This window comes from Lagenorhynchus albirostris, chromosome 11, assembly GCF_949774975.1.
Source record: "Lagenorhynchus albirostris chromosome 11, mLagAlb1.1, whole genome shotgun sequence".
NCBI classification, from domain to species: domain Eukaryota; kingdom Metazoa; phylum Chordata; class Mammalia; order Artiodactyla; family Delphinidae; genus Lagenorhynchus; species Lagenorhynchus albirostris.
In genome coordinates, this window is record NC_083105.1 from 47,362,029 (window position 1) to 47,378,385 (window position 16,357).

At 44.8% G+C, this 16,357-nt stretch overlaps 1 protein-coding gene across 1 annotated transcript in view; it reads right to left on the bottom strand.

The window, feature by feature from the left end:
* RAB3IP (RAB3A interacting protein) overlaps positions 1-12,627 on the bottom strand; it is a 170,093-nt gene extending 157,466 nt beyond the window's left edge. The window contains exons 1-3 of the mRNA XM_060165369.1: positions 11,965-12,627; positions 11,251-11,462; positions 6,885-6,968 (exon numbers count right to left, since the gene is read on the bottom strand). Of these exons, the coding sequence (XP_060021352.1) occupies positions 6,885-6,968; positions 11,251-11,297 (131 nt within the window). The 5' untranslated portion in view covers positions 11,298-11,462; positions 11,965-12,627. The remainder of the gene's footprint in view (positions 1-6,884; positions 6,969-11,250; positions 11,463-11,964) is intronic.
* Positions 12,628-16,357: the final 3,730 nt, after the last annotated feature.

Below are 16,357 nucleotides of genomic sequence, written 5' to 3' on the forward strand. Positions count from 1 at the left end.
AGAGGAAAGATCTGAATGCCACGTGCATTGCTGGGAGTGACGACATAGTCAATTTCCACCACTGCTAGAGAAGGTCAGCCCTTCCAACTCTAAAGCTGATTTCTTTCTCAGCACATGGCCGGAAACTTAGAGATCAACAAGGGAGGAAGGGGCATCTGTGTGCTTTCTTCTCACATCTACCTACCTAGGACAGGCACACAACACTGGAATCCTGGTGTCCCATGAAACACCGTATCCCCAGGCAGACTCCCAGAGCCAGGAGTGCCCTCTGGTGGTCATAATAACACTGACGATTATGAGAATAACTAACACCATGCGCTAGTTAGCCAGTGATCAGAATAACTGACACTTACCAGGAGCATTTACCATGAGCCAGACCTAATAAAAATTACCCAGATTAACCCATTCCCTGCTCATCCTAATCTTATGAAGTCCTACTATTCTACTGTTTTCCCCGTTTTACAAAGGAGAAATTGATCAAAGCAATCAGGTGATTTACTAAAAGTCACCAAGGGCGGAGGAGGTTGGCTGGTCTCCTCCTGGGCATCTATCCCTTTCTAACTCCTAAAGAAAGACATAAGCCATCCTAGAACTTAAGGGGGAATTTAAATATCTATGTTTTTCATTTAAAAGTAAACACATTACATATTTTGGAAAAATTGGAAAGAAAAATAAATTGCCTATTATAAAAACCATATCAGCACTTTAAAAATGCTTTCTTTCAGTCTTTTTTTTTCTCCTTTTCATCTTTTTTTCCCTTAATTATGAGCAAGGTATAATATAAATTCTTCATTGAAGAATATTCTTTTTTTTAACATTTATTTATTTATTTTTTGGCTGCGTTGGGCCTTCGTTGCTGCATGCGGGATTTCTCCCTAGTCGCGGTGAGCAGGGGCTACTCTTCGTTGCAGTGCGCAGCCTTCTCACTGCGGTGGCTTCTCTTGTTGCGGAGCACGGGCTCTAGGTATGCAGGCTTCAGTAGTTGCAGCACGCAGCCTCAGTAGTTGCGGCACACAGGCTCAGTAGTTGTGGCTCGCAGGCTCTAGAGCACAGGCTCAGTAATTGTGGTGTACGGGCTTAGTTGCTCCGCAGCATGTGGGATCTTCCTGGACCAGGGATCAAACCCGTGTCCCCTGCATTGGCAGGCAGATTCTTAACCACTGTGCCACCAGGGAAGTCCCAAAAGGTTTGAATTTTTGTTTTTGTTTTTTGGCCGTGCTGCAGAGCTTGCAGGACCTTAGCTCCCCAACAAGGCATGGAACCCAGGCCCCTGCAGTGAAAGTGCTGAGTCGTAACCACTGGACTTCCAGGGAATTCCCTGAAGAATATTCTTCAAGATTTTTTTTCCTTCAAGAATTTTCTGTTCTTAGATGTGAGTTTCACATTTTTTACTCAAAGCAACAGGTATTTACTTGGACATCCAGCAAGAGTCTGACCGAGAGCTCCCAGCCAGGAGCTCTGTAATACCCTAGCCTGCCCTGGGGCACTACCCAGAGAGCCAGGGTTGCTATGGAGACTGAGGTAGCATGAAACCTCAGGACAGGTCACAGGTTCAGTCTTCTGAACGCACTGCCCTCAGGGGAGGTGTCCCAGAGGGAACTCTGGGGACTGTAGCTGACTCACTTCTGTCAGCACAGAGGCTCAGACCATGGAGAGCCCCAGGGCAGCCATCCACAGGACCTAGGATTCTTGGGAAGTTTTCCTCTGGCCACCGTAGTGACATGGCTCTGTGGCAGCCTTCTCATGAACCTGTTCCATTTTTCTGCACTGTTTCTTGAAAAGCGCCTTCCCCTCACCAGAAGCCTCTGGGCCTCTACCTTAGAACTAAGATACTCCCTACGAATGCAGTCCCTGCGGGGCCTCCAGAGTCAGACTCCCAACTTTGTCACTTACTAGCTCCGTGACCTGGGTGCCAACTTAACCTCTCAGACCTGTTTCCTCATCTGGAAAATGAGGATAATAATTGTTCATACTCACAGAGTTGTCAGGAAAAGTAAATAGCCATTTAGTTGAGTGCTGAGCACACAGAAAGACCTCAGTGTATGGTGGCTGTTGTTCTCGAAACCTTCTACAGAGAGCTAGTGAAGGAGGGTGTAGAGCAGCTGTCTGTGCAGTGGGTAGCTGGACACCACATGTAAACAACTAGTCATTCACCTGGCATGTCCAAATTCCTACATCCTCTTAGCTCTGTGCAAGTGCCAGGGGAGCAGAGACACTGCCTGAGTTCTCTCTTGCTCCCCTCACCTCTCTCCCCTCCTTCCTGTGCCATTTCCCAAGAATAAAGATGGACCATATCAGGGGTAATACTCAAATTATGTAAAGACTCAGACTGAAGCAATATGGTGCCAGCCATGGAGCTGAAACAGGGTCTTGGGAGCTTCCTGTTGTACCAGGTGTTACCACCTTGTTTCCTGGATTGTGGGGAGGTGAGGGGTCCTAGGACAGGGGCAGGGAAACTGGAGCAATGGAAAGAATACTTAGCAGCCTCTGGGAAAGGGTTCTTTACCAGCTGATATGGAAATATCAGTTTACATTTTAACAACCAATATGGCCAAACCATCAAGTACCAACTGATTTACCCCGAGGTGAGACCCTGGGAAGGTCATTGTGGGACACCCCTGAAGAACATAGAGACCAGAGACTGTGTTAAGCCCATCTGGGGCCCATGCCTTGTTGCAGAGTAAGTGAGTTGGGGAAAAGGACTTCATTGCCCAAGAGTCTACTCAAGTGCTACAACTCCCCTATCCATGTCATTCCTTACTGCATGCCTTGCTGAAGCAATAGGACCAAGGGACCCAGAAGCTGGATGATCCTAAGTCAAACACCATTGTGAATTTCTGCAGTTGGGTGTCAAGGCTGACAACCCCAGAGACTGGGCCTGTAAGAAGAATACACCAAACTCATATTGCAGCCCAACACCAGCCCCTTGCATTCATTCAGTCTTTCATTCCACTAATACTCATTAAGTCCACGTCCTGTGGGCTGGGCATACGTCAGTGAGCAAGACCCATAGGGTATCTGCACTCGTGGAGCCAGACATAAAACTATAATACAGGGTGACAAGAGCTACAATACGGAAAAGAGAGGGTGCTAAGGCAGCAAAGGAGTGCACCTAACCCAGAAGTCTCACTGTAGGAAGTAATGTCTAAGACAAGACCTGAGGGTAGAGTGGAAGCTAGCCAGATGAAGAGGTGGGGGAAGCACGGAGCAGCATGTGCAAAGACCAGAGATTGGCTGAGCCCTCAGGAGAACAAAACAGTTGACCTGGACTTCAATATAATCATGTTAATGTGTCAAGTTTGGGGTGCAATTAATTCTAACACGTGGGCCTGGCTTATTGCTTAACTAGAGAATGGTTTGGGAAGACTGTAACCCTGTAAATCTAAATTTCCAAACCAAAGGTGCAAGGTGGCAGGGACGCCAGGTTAGGGACAGTGTCGCAAGGGGCTAAGTGCTGGATTTTGGTACTGCATAAACTCAGGTTCAAGTCCCAACTCTACTTCTGAGCTGGGTGACCTTAGCTAAGTTAATTCAACCTCTCTAGGTGGTAATTTCCACATCTGAAAATGGACAGCAATGCTGGTATCTACTCTGTAATATTCAAATGAAATGGTATATGAAGTCCTCAGCATGGTGAATGGCATGCGGTTGACTCTTATTATTAAAATAGCTTTGTGGAATCCACCCCTAACCTAAACATCATTTTGTGCCCAAGAATCTCAAGTGCTTTTTAGAACAGAAATCCAACCTAATCCAAACAACACAGCTAATGGTTATTGAGAATTTACATAGGCCAGCCCAGTCCTACATGCCTTACATGGGTTACTTTAATTAATCCTCACGAAAACCCAATAATGGAGGTGCTACTGTTTTCCGGGTTTCACAAATTAGGAAACCAAGGCAGAGAGGTTTAGTAACTTGCCTCAGGTCATCTAAGCCTTCAAAAATCCACAACAGTGACAATACCAAATGCTGGCAAGGATGTGGAGAAACAGGAACTCTCATTCATTGCTAGTGAGAATGCAAAATGTTATTGCTACTTTAGAAGACAGTTTGGTAGTTTTTGACAAAACTAAGCATTTTCTTCCCATGTAGTCCAGCAATCATGTTCCCTGATGTTTACTCAAACCTATATACACACAAAAACCTGCACACAGATATTTATAAATAACTGCCCAAACTTGGAAGTAACCAAGATGTCCTTCAGTAGGTGAATGGGTAAATTGTGGTACGTGCAGACAATAGAGTATTAGTCGGCGCTAAAGAGAAATGAGCTATCAAGCCATGACAAGACATGGAAGAAACTTAACAGCATATTATTAAGTGAAAGAAGACAATCTGAAAAGGCTACATACTGCATGATTCCAACTATATGACATAAAAGGCAAAACTACGGAGACAATAAAAAGATCAGTGGTTGCCTATTATACGAGAAGGAGAAATGAATAGGCAGAACTCAGAGGATTTTAGGGCAGTGCAACTATTCTGTACGATGCTACAGCAGGAGATACATGTCGTTATACATTGTCCAAACCCAAAGAATGTACAACACCAAGAGTGAACCCCAGTTGGACTATGGACTTTGGGTGAGAATGATGTGTGAATGTGAGTCCATTGATTGTAACAAATATACACTGTGGTGTAGGATGTCCATAATGGGGGAGGTTGCGGGCGGCAGGGTAGATAAGAACTCTCTGTACTTTCTGCTCAATTTTTCTGTGAACCTAAAACGGCTCTTAAAAATACAGTGTATTAATTAGAAAACCAAATAAAACACAGGCTTCAAATCCAGGAGTTTGGTTCCAGAGCGCACCCCTTTAACCACCGCATTATACCATCTCCCAACTTCTAATGGAAGGGCAACCCAACTTTTGATTGAAGTAAAAAAGAAAAAAATATGTACATATAAAGTAAAACAGAGGGGTTGCTGGGTTTTGGAATGTGCCTGCTGTTCAGGTTGCCAACCCTCCCTCATCCCTTCTAGAGGGCGGGCAAGGCTCCATAGCTGATGAAGCCGACGGCTGCCTCCCGGGTGTGTGTGATGAAGAGCACCTGACGTGTGGCGTGAGGCCAGCATCCCCAGCGCCCTTTGGTCTAGAAAACAGCTGTGAGTAATCTGGGGCACCCGGAGCAGAAAGCTTTATCAGCTGGCCTGTCCCAAAGCCGCTAGGAAGACTATCTGCTGGTGCAGCTATGCCTCCAACTGTCCTATTTTTAGAGAAAGGCATTCTTTTCAGGGCTGTTCTTCTGACAAAGGAGCAAGCCAGCTCTGTCCCAAGGTATAGCCGCTGAACAACAAGCCACTTCCACTGGTTTGCCTTAGGGCTCATTTTCTGCAGGTTTGTGGACCACCATCGAAAACTTTTAATCAAAGGACTTGTAAAACGCCAGCTCATTCCCCAGCTGAGAGAAGCCGATGTGATATTGCTTTCTGCCCCAGGAAGGGAGGCATAAGACATTGTACATAAGGAGGACATAAGACTATTCAAACAATAGCATCTTGCCAACATTTCAAAGAATACCATTTAAGGCCGATAAAGGGATTTTTTTTTTTTTTTTTTTTTGCTGTAAGGAAGCAAATATCTGCTTGAGAGACCGTAGGATTAATTTATGTTTTAATCATCATGGTGGGAGGAGTTGGGAGAGTAGATAGTGAAGCAAAAGGATGTAGAGTTGGCCCGGTCAGTTTTAGGTCTTCCCAACACCAAACCAGGAAGCCAGGTAGGGCCCAGGAATTGAGAGAAACAGCCCCAGAGCTGGCTCAGGGCTCAGCTCACTTGGGCATCTATTAGAACTCCTCAGAATAAACATAACCCAACAGCTAATAATAACATTAATAATAAGAGGATAATAATATTAACCCTTTTCAAGCATCTCCTGTGTGCAAAATACTTTAAACACATTATTGTATTGACTTGGGGACAATCCCATGCTGCAGGTGTTATTATTCCAATTTTGCAGGTAAGTGAACTAAGGCTCAGAGAATTTGTTTACCTTCTGCCCACTGAATGGTAGACCTGATATGCAAACTCAAATTTTTCTGACTCCAAACCCTATACATCTTCTTTTCATTTGTCATGCTGGCCCCCCTAACTGTCTCGGAGGGGGTTACACAAAAGGAGACTGGGTCAAGCTCTTTGCCATTTTAACTTAGTGTCCCAGAATTTAAACTGAAGCAAAAACAACGATGTTTTTCTAAGCACAGTCCCCACTCCATTTACCCCACACTTCCCTGCATTTGCAGCTGAGTGATACATGTCTGATGACTCCAAAGTGATGCAGTGGGAAGTCCCTGTTGCCAAGCTTGATGGGGACCTTACGGACCACCTGGTCCAACCCTCTTGTCTCCAGATGAGGGAAAGAAGAGCAAGAAGTTCAACAACTTGCCCAAGGCCATAGAGTAATGCAAACACAGATCTGCAGAGTCCAAGTCTGGAGCCCCTCCCGCAGTATCAACCCCATCCCATCAATACGATCCTAACTGACCAGGACTCAGACTAAGCCCTCCCGTCTCAAAGACACCTGAGATGGAGCAATATTGAGCCCATGCCACTGTTCCTTCCAAAAGTAAATGGGAGAGGGAAGTCCCTGGTGGTCCAGTGGTTAGGACTCCGCACTTTCCCCACTGAGGGCCTGGGTTCGATCCCTGGTAGGGCCAAAAAAACACCTTTTTTTAATTAAAGAAAGAAACTCTCCAACAAGAGAAAAACACAGCCTCTGGGGAGTCCAGGTTGGTTTGTGGCCTTTCAGAGCCAGATGTCTCCAGATCCCCAATCTACTCACATAATATAGTCTTGTAATCACATAACTGCTCTTCTGTCATTCTCTCCTATAAATAGACTTCCTGAGGGAAGCATCACAGATGTCTACAAGCAAAAACTTACGATTGGTGGCCTTCCATGAACTCCTCCAAGGTCCCTGCTTCTCCAAGATGATGTCTGCTGGACTTAATTTGGATCAAAGAAATCCTGAAAAGATAGAGAAGGATGAGTGAGCTCGTGGTGTCAGTCCCACCCTGTTTCAGTTCATCTCTTTCAACATCAACTCAGCAGTGTGTGGAGGATGGTTGGTGTCAGTCATGGAGAGACGATGTCACAGCCTCCAGCTGCGCCAAGCTTCCCTTAGCTCTCCATGCCATGATGACCTTAAAGACACCAGAGCCACCAGGACCAGTTTCATTGTCCTTGTTCAGTGGTTGCTTGCAACGCTCCAGGCTTTTTGATAGCTCACTGGTTCCCAAAGTTATGAGCTTGTTCCATTAATCCTAGAAGGTTCTACATTGGCAGTAGTTTTAACCATGTGGCTAGAGCTGACCACAAACTTGGGCAAATACTGACATGCCTTAAAGATGTGAGGTGGTATCAACCAAGTATTGATAAGAAAGTTTGCAGTCGGAGGGGGGAAAGTTGACATGTATTAAGCTTCTGTGTTCCTGGTATTTACTGTCATTTAATCTCCACCATGATATTACTATCATCTCCAGTTGATAAATGTAGAAAGACTTTCAAAGAGGTTCAGCAAGTTCCCCAAGGCTAGAAAGACAGGAAACGGTCGAACTAAAATTCCAAACCTAACTGCCAACCCACACACACCAGACGTCCCCATGGCAGGCAATGCTGGTTTCCTACCTAACCTCTCCTTTCTTCCTTGTTGACAGAATCCTGGTTGCATTGAGGCAGCAATGTGCCCAGCTCCAGGTGGCCCCAGAGTTTAGTAGCATCTACCATCCTCTGAAATCACCTCTAGCTACTGGACGGACGCTTGAGCTGCAGCTCAGAATCCGTTTCCTCAGAAACCATCTTACACACAATAGTCAGTAAGACTGCCATCACTGCATCACCAGCATACTTCTGTTCTGTGGGTTAAGACAACCCTTAGAGATTAACCTGGGATATCACCATTTATAGCATAATTTCTACTGGAAAATGCATTAAAAGATCTATACACCTGCTACTCTCCTACCCCCCATTCCCTGAGAAAACAAAACACAGCTTCCAAGAGACTTCGTGATTCCTTTATAAGGTTTAAGTTAATTCAAATTTCACAGGTCCAAACCCAAAGCTGCTTTCCTATTACCAGCCCTTTACTTATCAGGAAGATCTAGGAGTATCAAAAATGCCAAAGGACATTCCTGAAAATATACTTAAATATGGGGTATTTCTAGTCAATCTTACCTCTCTTTATTAAATTGAAAGAAAATCTTCCCTACAACTGAAAAAAAAATGTATTCTAGTCAAGAAGATGAAATACTAGCTGTTGTACCCATTTTCCAGTTACAGTGATGCATTTCCCTGCAAGAAAACTTCCGGCTTTAGGATAACCCAGGGTAACCTTGGCACTATTGACATTTTGGGCCAGATAACTCTTTGCTGTGGGTGCTGTCCTGTGCATTGGAGAATGTTTAGCAGGGTCCTTGGCCTCTACCTGTCAGATGCCAGGAGCACTCTCTCAGCTGTGACAACCAGAACTGTCTTCAGACATCGCCAGCTGTCTCCTGAAGGGCAAGCCCACCACTAGTTAAAAACCACTGGCAAAGGCTGATAAACTAGAAGGACCTATTTACTCAAAGGGCTGCATTAAGCCTTATAGAGCCAGGAAACATGCCAATGAAGTAAGAAGGACTGAGCCATGTTCTGATAGCAAATCCTACTCCGTAAAGCAGGGGGCAGATGGTCACTGAAATGGCCTTAGGCTGTAATCACCAGTAAGGCCCGTTCGTTATCCAGGGCCGTCAAGAAACACAGCTTCAGAGAGCGTATCCCTCATTGCTGGTTCGTAGGGATTGAGTCCCCTCAAGGTCCATCTTCCTGGCTTTGGTTCCTTTCACTCACACACAGGCTATAAAAAGGCTGCCTTTCCTACTTCTGTTCATTTCCCCCTGGCTCTCCACCCATGAGTTGTGAATCGAGTTGATGGAACTCCTTCAGGGTTTGTGTTTCACTTCACTGCTCACTTCTGAAGCCCCCTTTCTCAGAATAATTGTCTTAGCTCAGCAATGCTACTGAACAGGTTCCAGCAGTTCGACATTGAGTGAGAATCTAATCAACTTCACAGAGTACTTTGGGAGACTTCTCTGGAATGCAGCTGTGGGCAAGTCCACAGAGCAGGCACATTTCATAGTGGTAGGCTGAACTCTCAGGGGAAATCTTCGTCTTCATCCCAGCATTGTGCTCTAGGAAAGCACAAAATTGGAGTTTATCCTACAGGTTGCCAAGCAAATATGAGCTCCTTTCCAGGTTTTTCCAACCCTGTGTATATCTTGTTAACTATTCTCAATAAATTCTGAGTCTTTCTCAGAGCCACTCTCTTTTACCTCAGTGATCATCGATGGTAAGGGAAAAAAATCTATGGATTCATAAATATATTAAGTCATTGGCTACCAGCAATTTGAGTTTACATTATCAAACTGAGAGTAATACATTACTCATTCTTTCATTCAAATGCTCCAGGAAGGCAGGGAATTCTGTCCTTATTTGTTGAGTAAATTAATGCCCACTTTGTTTGAGGTGCTGTCGTTAGTGCTAAGCATTCAACAGTGAATAGGATTGGCACAAGCCCTGCCTTCAGGCAGGTCTCCTGCAGCAAGAGAACTAAGAAGTAGGGCTTCCCTGGTGGCGCAGTGGTTGACAGTCCGCCTGCCGATGCAGGGGACATGGGTTCGTGCTCCGGTCCGGGAGGATCCCACATGCCGCAGAGCGGCTGGGCCCGTGAGCCATGGCTGCTGAGCCTGCGCGTCCGGAGCCTGTGCTCCGCAATGGGAGAGGCCACAACAGTGAGAGGCCCGCGTACCACAAAAAAAAAAAAAAAGAGAACTAAGAAGTAAATAAAACAATCACAAATTGTGGTAAGAGCTAAGTGGAGAGAAACTGGGGAGTGGAAGCAGCCAGCTCAAATAAGGTGGTCAGGGAGATCCTCTTTGAGAAAATACCCATTAAGCTGAGACCTGAAGAACAGGAGCTGGCCTGAAAAGATTTTCAAGGGAACACACATACATACACACACACACACACACACACTACATACATGCAAACCACATATATACATATAAATACACATACACACTTGCAGGGATGCACACATACACACACCTATACATACATGTGCAATACATTCATACATACATACCCACATAAATACACACACATACAGATATGCGCATATACACACACACAAACATACACCCTTTGGTTCAAGGGAACCTGCAGCCCTCACCCCAAATGTTATCTTTAAAAACCCTTCCCTGAAAGTTATCAGGGAGTTTGGGTCTTTTGAGCATGAACTGCCCATTCTCCTTGCTTGGTCCTGCAGTAAGCACTTACGTTCCTTCACCACAACTTGGTGTCAGTAGGTTGGCTTTGCTGCAGGGAGGGCAAGCGGACCGAAGTTCAGTTTGGTAACAAGGGCAGGACAAACCCAGACAGCAGAAAAAATCCACTAGAAAGGGTTAAATGATTTCAACTCCCACAGGCGGAGCCTCAGTGGGAAGGGGTCTCCGGGACTGCCCTTCTGCTTTGTCAGTAAGAAGGATGGGATCCTTTCTGCCTTGGAAACCGGCTTTCTGGGGAATCCTGGTGTTGAAATCCAGTGGAAGGAGAGGGGAGGGAGAACAGGGCTCCTGGAAAGGGGAACCATCTGCAGAGCAACAAGAACCACACAAGCAATGGGATATTCAGATCTGCCTGGTATTTTCGGTCTGGGCTGCCCCCCAGGAAGTGCCCAAATGAGGTTTCCCATCTGCTTTGGGTCTTTACTGTGCAAATTGAGAAAATGCAATCTGGAGACAGCCCTCACAGGGCTGCTGACAGCTGTTTGGGGGAGAAAAAGAATGGCTACAAAGAGAGCGAGGAGAAAGTGAGACAGGACAGCCTGCCAGGGAGTGGGAATAGGAAAACGGCGGGGAGCTGAGGCAGGGTGGCCGCACCATCTCCCGTAGCCCCTGGAACAGTATGGAGGCAGTGCTCAGGGAGAGCGCCTCGGTGGGAGATGGAGGAGGGAAAGGCAGGCAGAGGGAGTCTTAAGAAGAAATGCTGGGCATCGTGAAAGTGATCTGTCCTCTGTCAGTTTCCCAAGTGACTATGATAAAGATTTAAATTGGGTTTCATTATTTTGGGATGCTGTATGACTTTTTTTTTTTGATGCAACACCATGTGAAAACAGGGTCCCAGGTTACCTTGGCTTTATTGTGTAAGCATACAATTGCCTCTCATCAGATACTTAGTCTATCCATTCCGGTAATTCACATACACTTACCAAGTGCCAACTGTGTGTCTGTCCTGTTCAAGATGCTGGGCAAACATTCCCAGAAGTCTTCCAAAACCCCAGCTCTACTTCAGCTGACAGGGGGTCGCTAAGCCATGCACTCGCTCAGGTTGTAGGCAGCTTGTAGGCAGAGGACACATTTGCAGCTCACTCACTCTTCAATGAGCCCAGCACAGTGTCTTAAGAAAGCACAGCAATAATACCTGCTCATGGTTAGTAAGTCAGATGCTGTGCTAATTACTTTAAGTACATTATCTTATTTAATCCTCGCAGTAACTCAATGAGGTGGAGCCCAAGGTGATTCCCATTTCTCCTCATGGGAATTCTCCTCATTCCCAAGATGAGGAGACCAAGGCACAGAAACTTTGCCCAAAGCCCCCAAACTAATAAATAACAGAGTCCAGGTTCAAACTGTACAAGGTCTCTTTAATGCCAAAACCTTTTTGCTTTTAATACTAAACTGTACTGCCATCTCATAAACCATAATAAGATAGTAAAAGTCAGAATTAATCATAAATCTACATTATAGATTATAGTAATATGAAATCTTTTCTTTTTTCCTTTTAAGTACATAACAGAACCAGGCTAACAAAATGCTACCTAGTAGGAGTCCTGTTTTGATAGATTGCTTTCATTTCATTTCAATAAACGTTTACTAGTAACTGACGGAAACAGTTCTTACCCATTAATGTTTAATTGACATACCATTTTCCCCAAGTAGTATTGTCATCTGCTGATACAGCTGTCATGCTGAATGTTCCTGGATTCTTTTGAAGGCCTTAAGATTATAATGCTTCCATTCAGTCTTTTAACATTACACAATTGTTTAGGAAACTAGCCATGTTCCAGCTCTGGGAAATCCACATATATTCCATATTAAGTAAGTCTGCTTTAATAAACTGCTCCAATAGTCCTGTAGATATAGGAAGAAAAATTAACTGTGCAAGGTCAGACAGCCACGGGAGGGTCAGAGTTAAAACTACAGGCTAGTTGTGATGGGTATCTGTGATTCTTTTCGGCTGTCAGTATACAACTCACCTTCCTGTGTTTGGGGAATTTCTCACCTTAGGAATCTTGGTGGTGGAAAAAGGCCACCCCCCATCACAAAATCCAAAACCTCAACCTTAGCCTCTCTTACGTTAGGGTGTGCATGTGGCCAGTGAGATCTCTCCATCAGATTCAACTGCCAGTGATGCAAAGAAGCAGGGCCTATGAAAAATCCCTTCGGGGGGTCAGGGGGAACGTGGCTACATTCAGGTTTAGGGGTAGCGTTCAGCACCAGGGAGTCAAAGGGAGAAGCAGAGGGGCTGAGCCCAGGGGTGCCAGTTCTGCACTGAGTTAGGACATGATCCTGGCTGCAGCATCCAAGCCAGGTTCCTCAGGGCACCCAGGGAGTCTGTGAGCATCCTAACACCTTGTCATAAATTCCTGTTCACTGAATCATCCAAAGATGTTTTTTTTTTTATTGCATTGCAATTAAGAACCCTAATACTAGAACTGAACCTGGAAGCCTCCGAAGACCCGACATCGCTTAGTTCTAGACAAAATTTTTGTGCAGACACCCCAGTGGAGGAGTCTGGAGTCAAAACCAACAGGTGCCCATGGTCAGGCAGGAGTCTAGGCTTGGTTTCAGGCTTGAGGAGGATAAGCTTGCTTCTGGATCACTCTTCTTGAAGGCCCAGGACTCTGGCAGTGGACACCCTTCTCAGCATCCGGCACCATGGTCCCCATGAATTTTAACAAAGGAAAAGCCAGCTGTACCTCAAAGCTAATTACTGGAACACAATTCACTTTATGTTTTCTGTTTTCAAGAGTTTTCTGGATGTCTCTTGCAACATGGATTGTCTTTTCATTGGGATGTGTATATCTGTGCACGAGAGTGTGTTCTCCTTTTGATATAGGCTGTTCTTCTAGGGGCCACTTTGCTAATTTTATACCAGCTTACCATGGGTACTGAATCCAGTAGAGTGTAGTGAAGATCAGCCATATTCTTCCTATCTCACACACACTCCTTGCGTATTCCTACCCCAAGCCCTGGAGAGCAGCTTGGGCAGATCCTACAGCTTTCTTGACACTTTCAGATAGTTAAAAGTTTAGTCAAGTCTACCTCAACATTTTAACATCTCATCCAATTTCAAACTTATTTCTGCCCAGCTGAGGCCTGGCCTGTGGCTTGAGGACCGACAAAGAGAAAGCAGTTGGCACTGGAGGTAGGATACACAGTCTTTTCTTTTACTCCCTAGGCTCCCCCTCCCCTCCCCTCCCCCTAGATCCCCTGGGGGTTGGGTCCAGCAGGAGAGAGAGGTGATTTCCTTCACTCCAGATGCACAGTTTTAGTTCTCCTTTGGTGGAAACTGGCCTTCTGTCATGGCAGATATTCAAATGCTGGCTGGTTCCTGGAGGTTCTTTTGGGACCCTCCACCCTCCCCTGGCACAGCAATGCACCCTCCTGCCAGCGGCTCACAGAACTCCGGGAAACACTTAGGTTTACCAGTTTGTTAAAGAATATGATAAAGGATATAGATGAAAAATCAGATGAAAAGAAACATTGAGCGAGGTCTGGAAGGGTCCTGAACACAGGATCCTCTGTTCCCGTGGCATTGGGGTGTGTTATCCTCCCAGTGTGGATGTGTTCACCCACTTGGAAGTTCCCGGAGCCCCCTAGTACTGGGATTTTATGAGACTTCCCTCACGTAGGCATGAACCATCATTAACTCTATTTCCAGCCCCTCTGCCTTCTCTGGAGGATGGCGGAGCGGGAATGAACATTCCAAGCTTCTAATCATGACTTGGTCTTTCCAGTGACCAGCCCCTATCCAGTAGTCACCCGGGAGCCCACCCCGAGTTGCTCATTAGAACAAATATGATCCTAGTGTTCTTATCACTTAGGAATTTACAAGGGTTTTAGGAGAGCTGTGTCTGGATGGGTTCAAAGACCAAATATTAGAACAAGGGATGCTCCTAGTGGTCTTATCACACAGGAAATCACAAGGGTTTTACGAGCTCTGTACCAGGAAACAGGGGTAGAAACCAATATATATATTTTCTATTATCTCACAAGTGCCTACATTTTAGGGTTGTAAGAATTAAGTGAGCTAATAATACTGTAAGCAGCACACAAGTGTTAGAGTTAACTCTCTGAAGATACTGTAGTAAAATTAGTTAAGAATTTCCTCTGCTCTGTCCATCGTTTTTGTTTGATTTCTTTTACTCTGCTTATTTCAATCTCCACCTCTCACGGAGGCAGCTTGTCTCATGTGTGGTTATCCTTAGCCACCTGCTCATATTTAGGGGTTGGCATTAAAGTGCTGAGTGGAAGTGTGTGTGAGGGTAGTTTGTCAACTGGTGTGACCTAACTCCACTCTGATAGAACTGTATACTCTGTGAGATCAGGATCCTATCTATCTTGTTAGCCACCAGATTCCCTGCATCTAGAACACAACAGGTGCTCAATAGATATTTGATGTTATTCTTAAACCTCTCTAAGCCTCAGTTTTCTCATCTGAAAATTGAGGATAAAAAATATTTACCTGGCAGGAGTTTTGAGAAAAGACAGTGTATGTAAAGCACAAGTTCAGTGCTTAGCACTTAGTTATAAATAATAATGGGTAGCAATCATTATTATTGTTATCATTTTTAGGGACATCAGGGCAGCAGCTTCATGACCATTTGTGGTCACCACTGACCATGCTAAATATAGAGCCAAAGCACAGTACCTGTTGAGAGGCTAGTTATTACAGGACAAATCAGCAAAGCAAAGAGAGGGCTTAAGATAAGCCCTTGACGTTTAATGTTTAGAAAGTCCAAGGACACTGGCTTTAGTCATGACTGAGAAGAAAGAAGGTGGGTAGTGATGCCGCACTGCCAAATAGCTCTGTAGAATGGTCATTCACATGGAATGCTCCTGTATTGCTCTGTTCAGTCTATTATAAGCAATTTAGCAGTAAAGGCACTGGAGGAGGCTAAACGGTGCATGAAGCCTTCCCCTCAAACCTGGCACTCTATCCAGACAGCAGGCAGGCTGCTAGAAATGGAAACCCATTTCTTCTGGAAATGGGAACAATTCGTTTCTTTTGGAATAGAGTTTTTGAAAGTAATATATGTATATAGTTAAAAAAAAAATCAAACAATACAAGAGGGTGTAAATGGAAGAGTCAGCATTCCTATCACCCCCAAACCTTCAGGCAGATTTCCCAGAGATAATCACTGTTTTGTCTTACAGATACTTTTAGGCACATGCAAGAATGTGTATTTTTCCCCAGATGGAATGGTAAAGAGTTCTGAAACTTGTTTTTTTGCCCTTTATTTATCCTTAATATCTTTGCACATCAGTATATAAGGATTTATCTCCTTATTTTTAACAACTACTCTATTCATTAAGATAAGTTAAGAGATAAGCCCCCAGATCTCCACGCTTAACACAATTGAAGTTTCTCATTTACCTCAATCCAACTGGTGGTAGTGTGTGTGGGAGGGGAGGTGTTCTGACCCTAGCACTTATTCAGAGATCCAGGATACCCAGGACTTCAACATATGACTTCCACGTACTTGGTGGCTTCTAAGGTCACCCTGGGTATTAGATAGGGAAAGTGTGTGGAGGAAGGTGAGGTTTGTTCTAAATGAACCAGGCCTAGAAATGTTTTATACCACTTCTGCTCACTTTCCATTGGCCAGAACTAGCCTGACTGCCCTAGACTAGTACTAGGAAATGTCCCAGATGGACAGCTTCTTCCCACAGTAACTCAGCTCCATGGAAGGAAGCTCAAACCTTTGAGGCAGTGAGCCACATCCCACACAGACACATTGTAGGAATACACCCTCATTTACTTAAGCTTTAGAAGGCTGATTTTCCTCTTCTCTTTCTTGTTTTTCTACTTGTCTTTTGTCAAAGGCAAATTTTTTTAAGTGTAGAAAACTACTAACTGGTAAGAATGAAGAAATAAGAAAACGGACACTTGTGGAGCATATACACTCGTTCAGATCTGGTGGGGTTAGGGGGGAGACACTACCAATGAAAAGCCTTTAAAGAATGCATATCTTTGACCCAGTAACACTTCTAAGGACATTTCCTAAAGAAATTAGTGGATAACTGCTCACG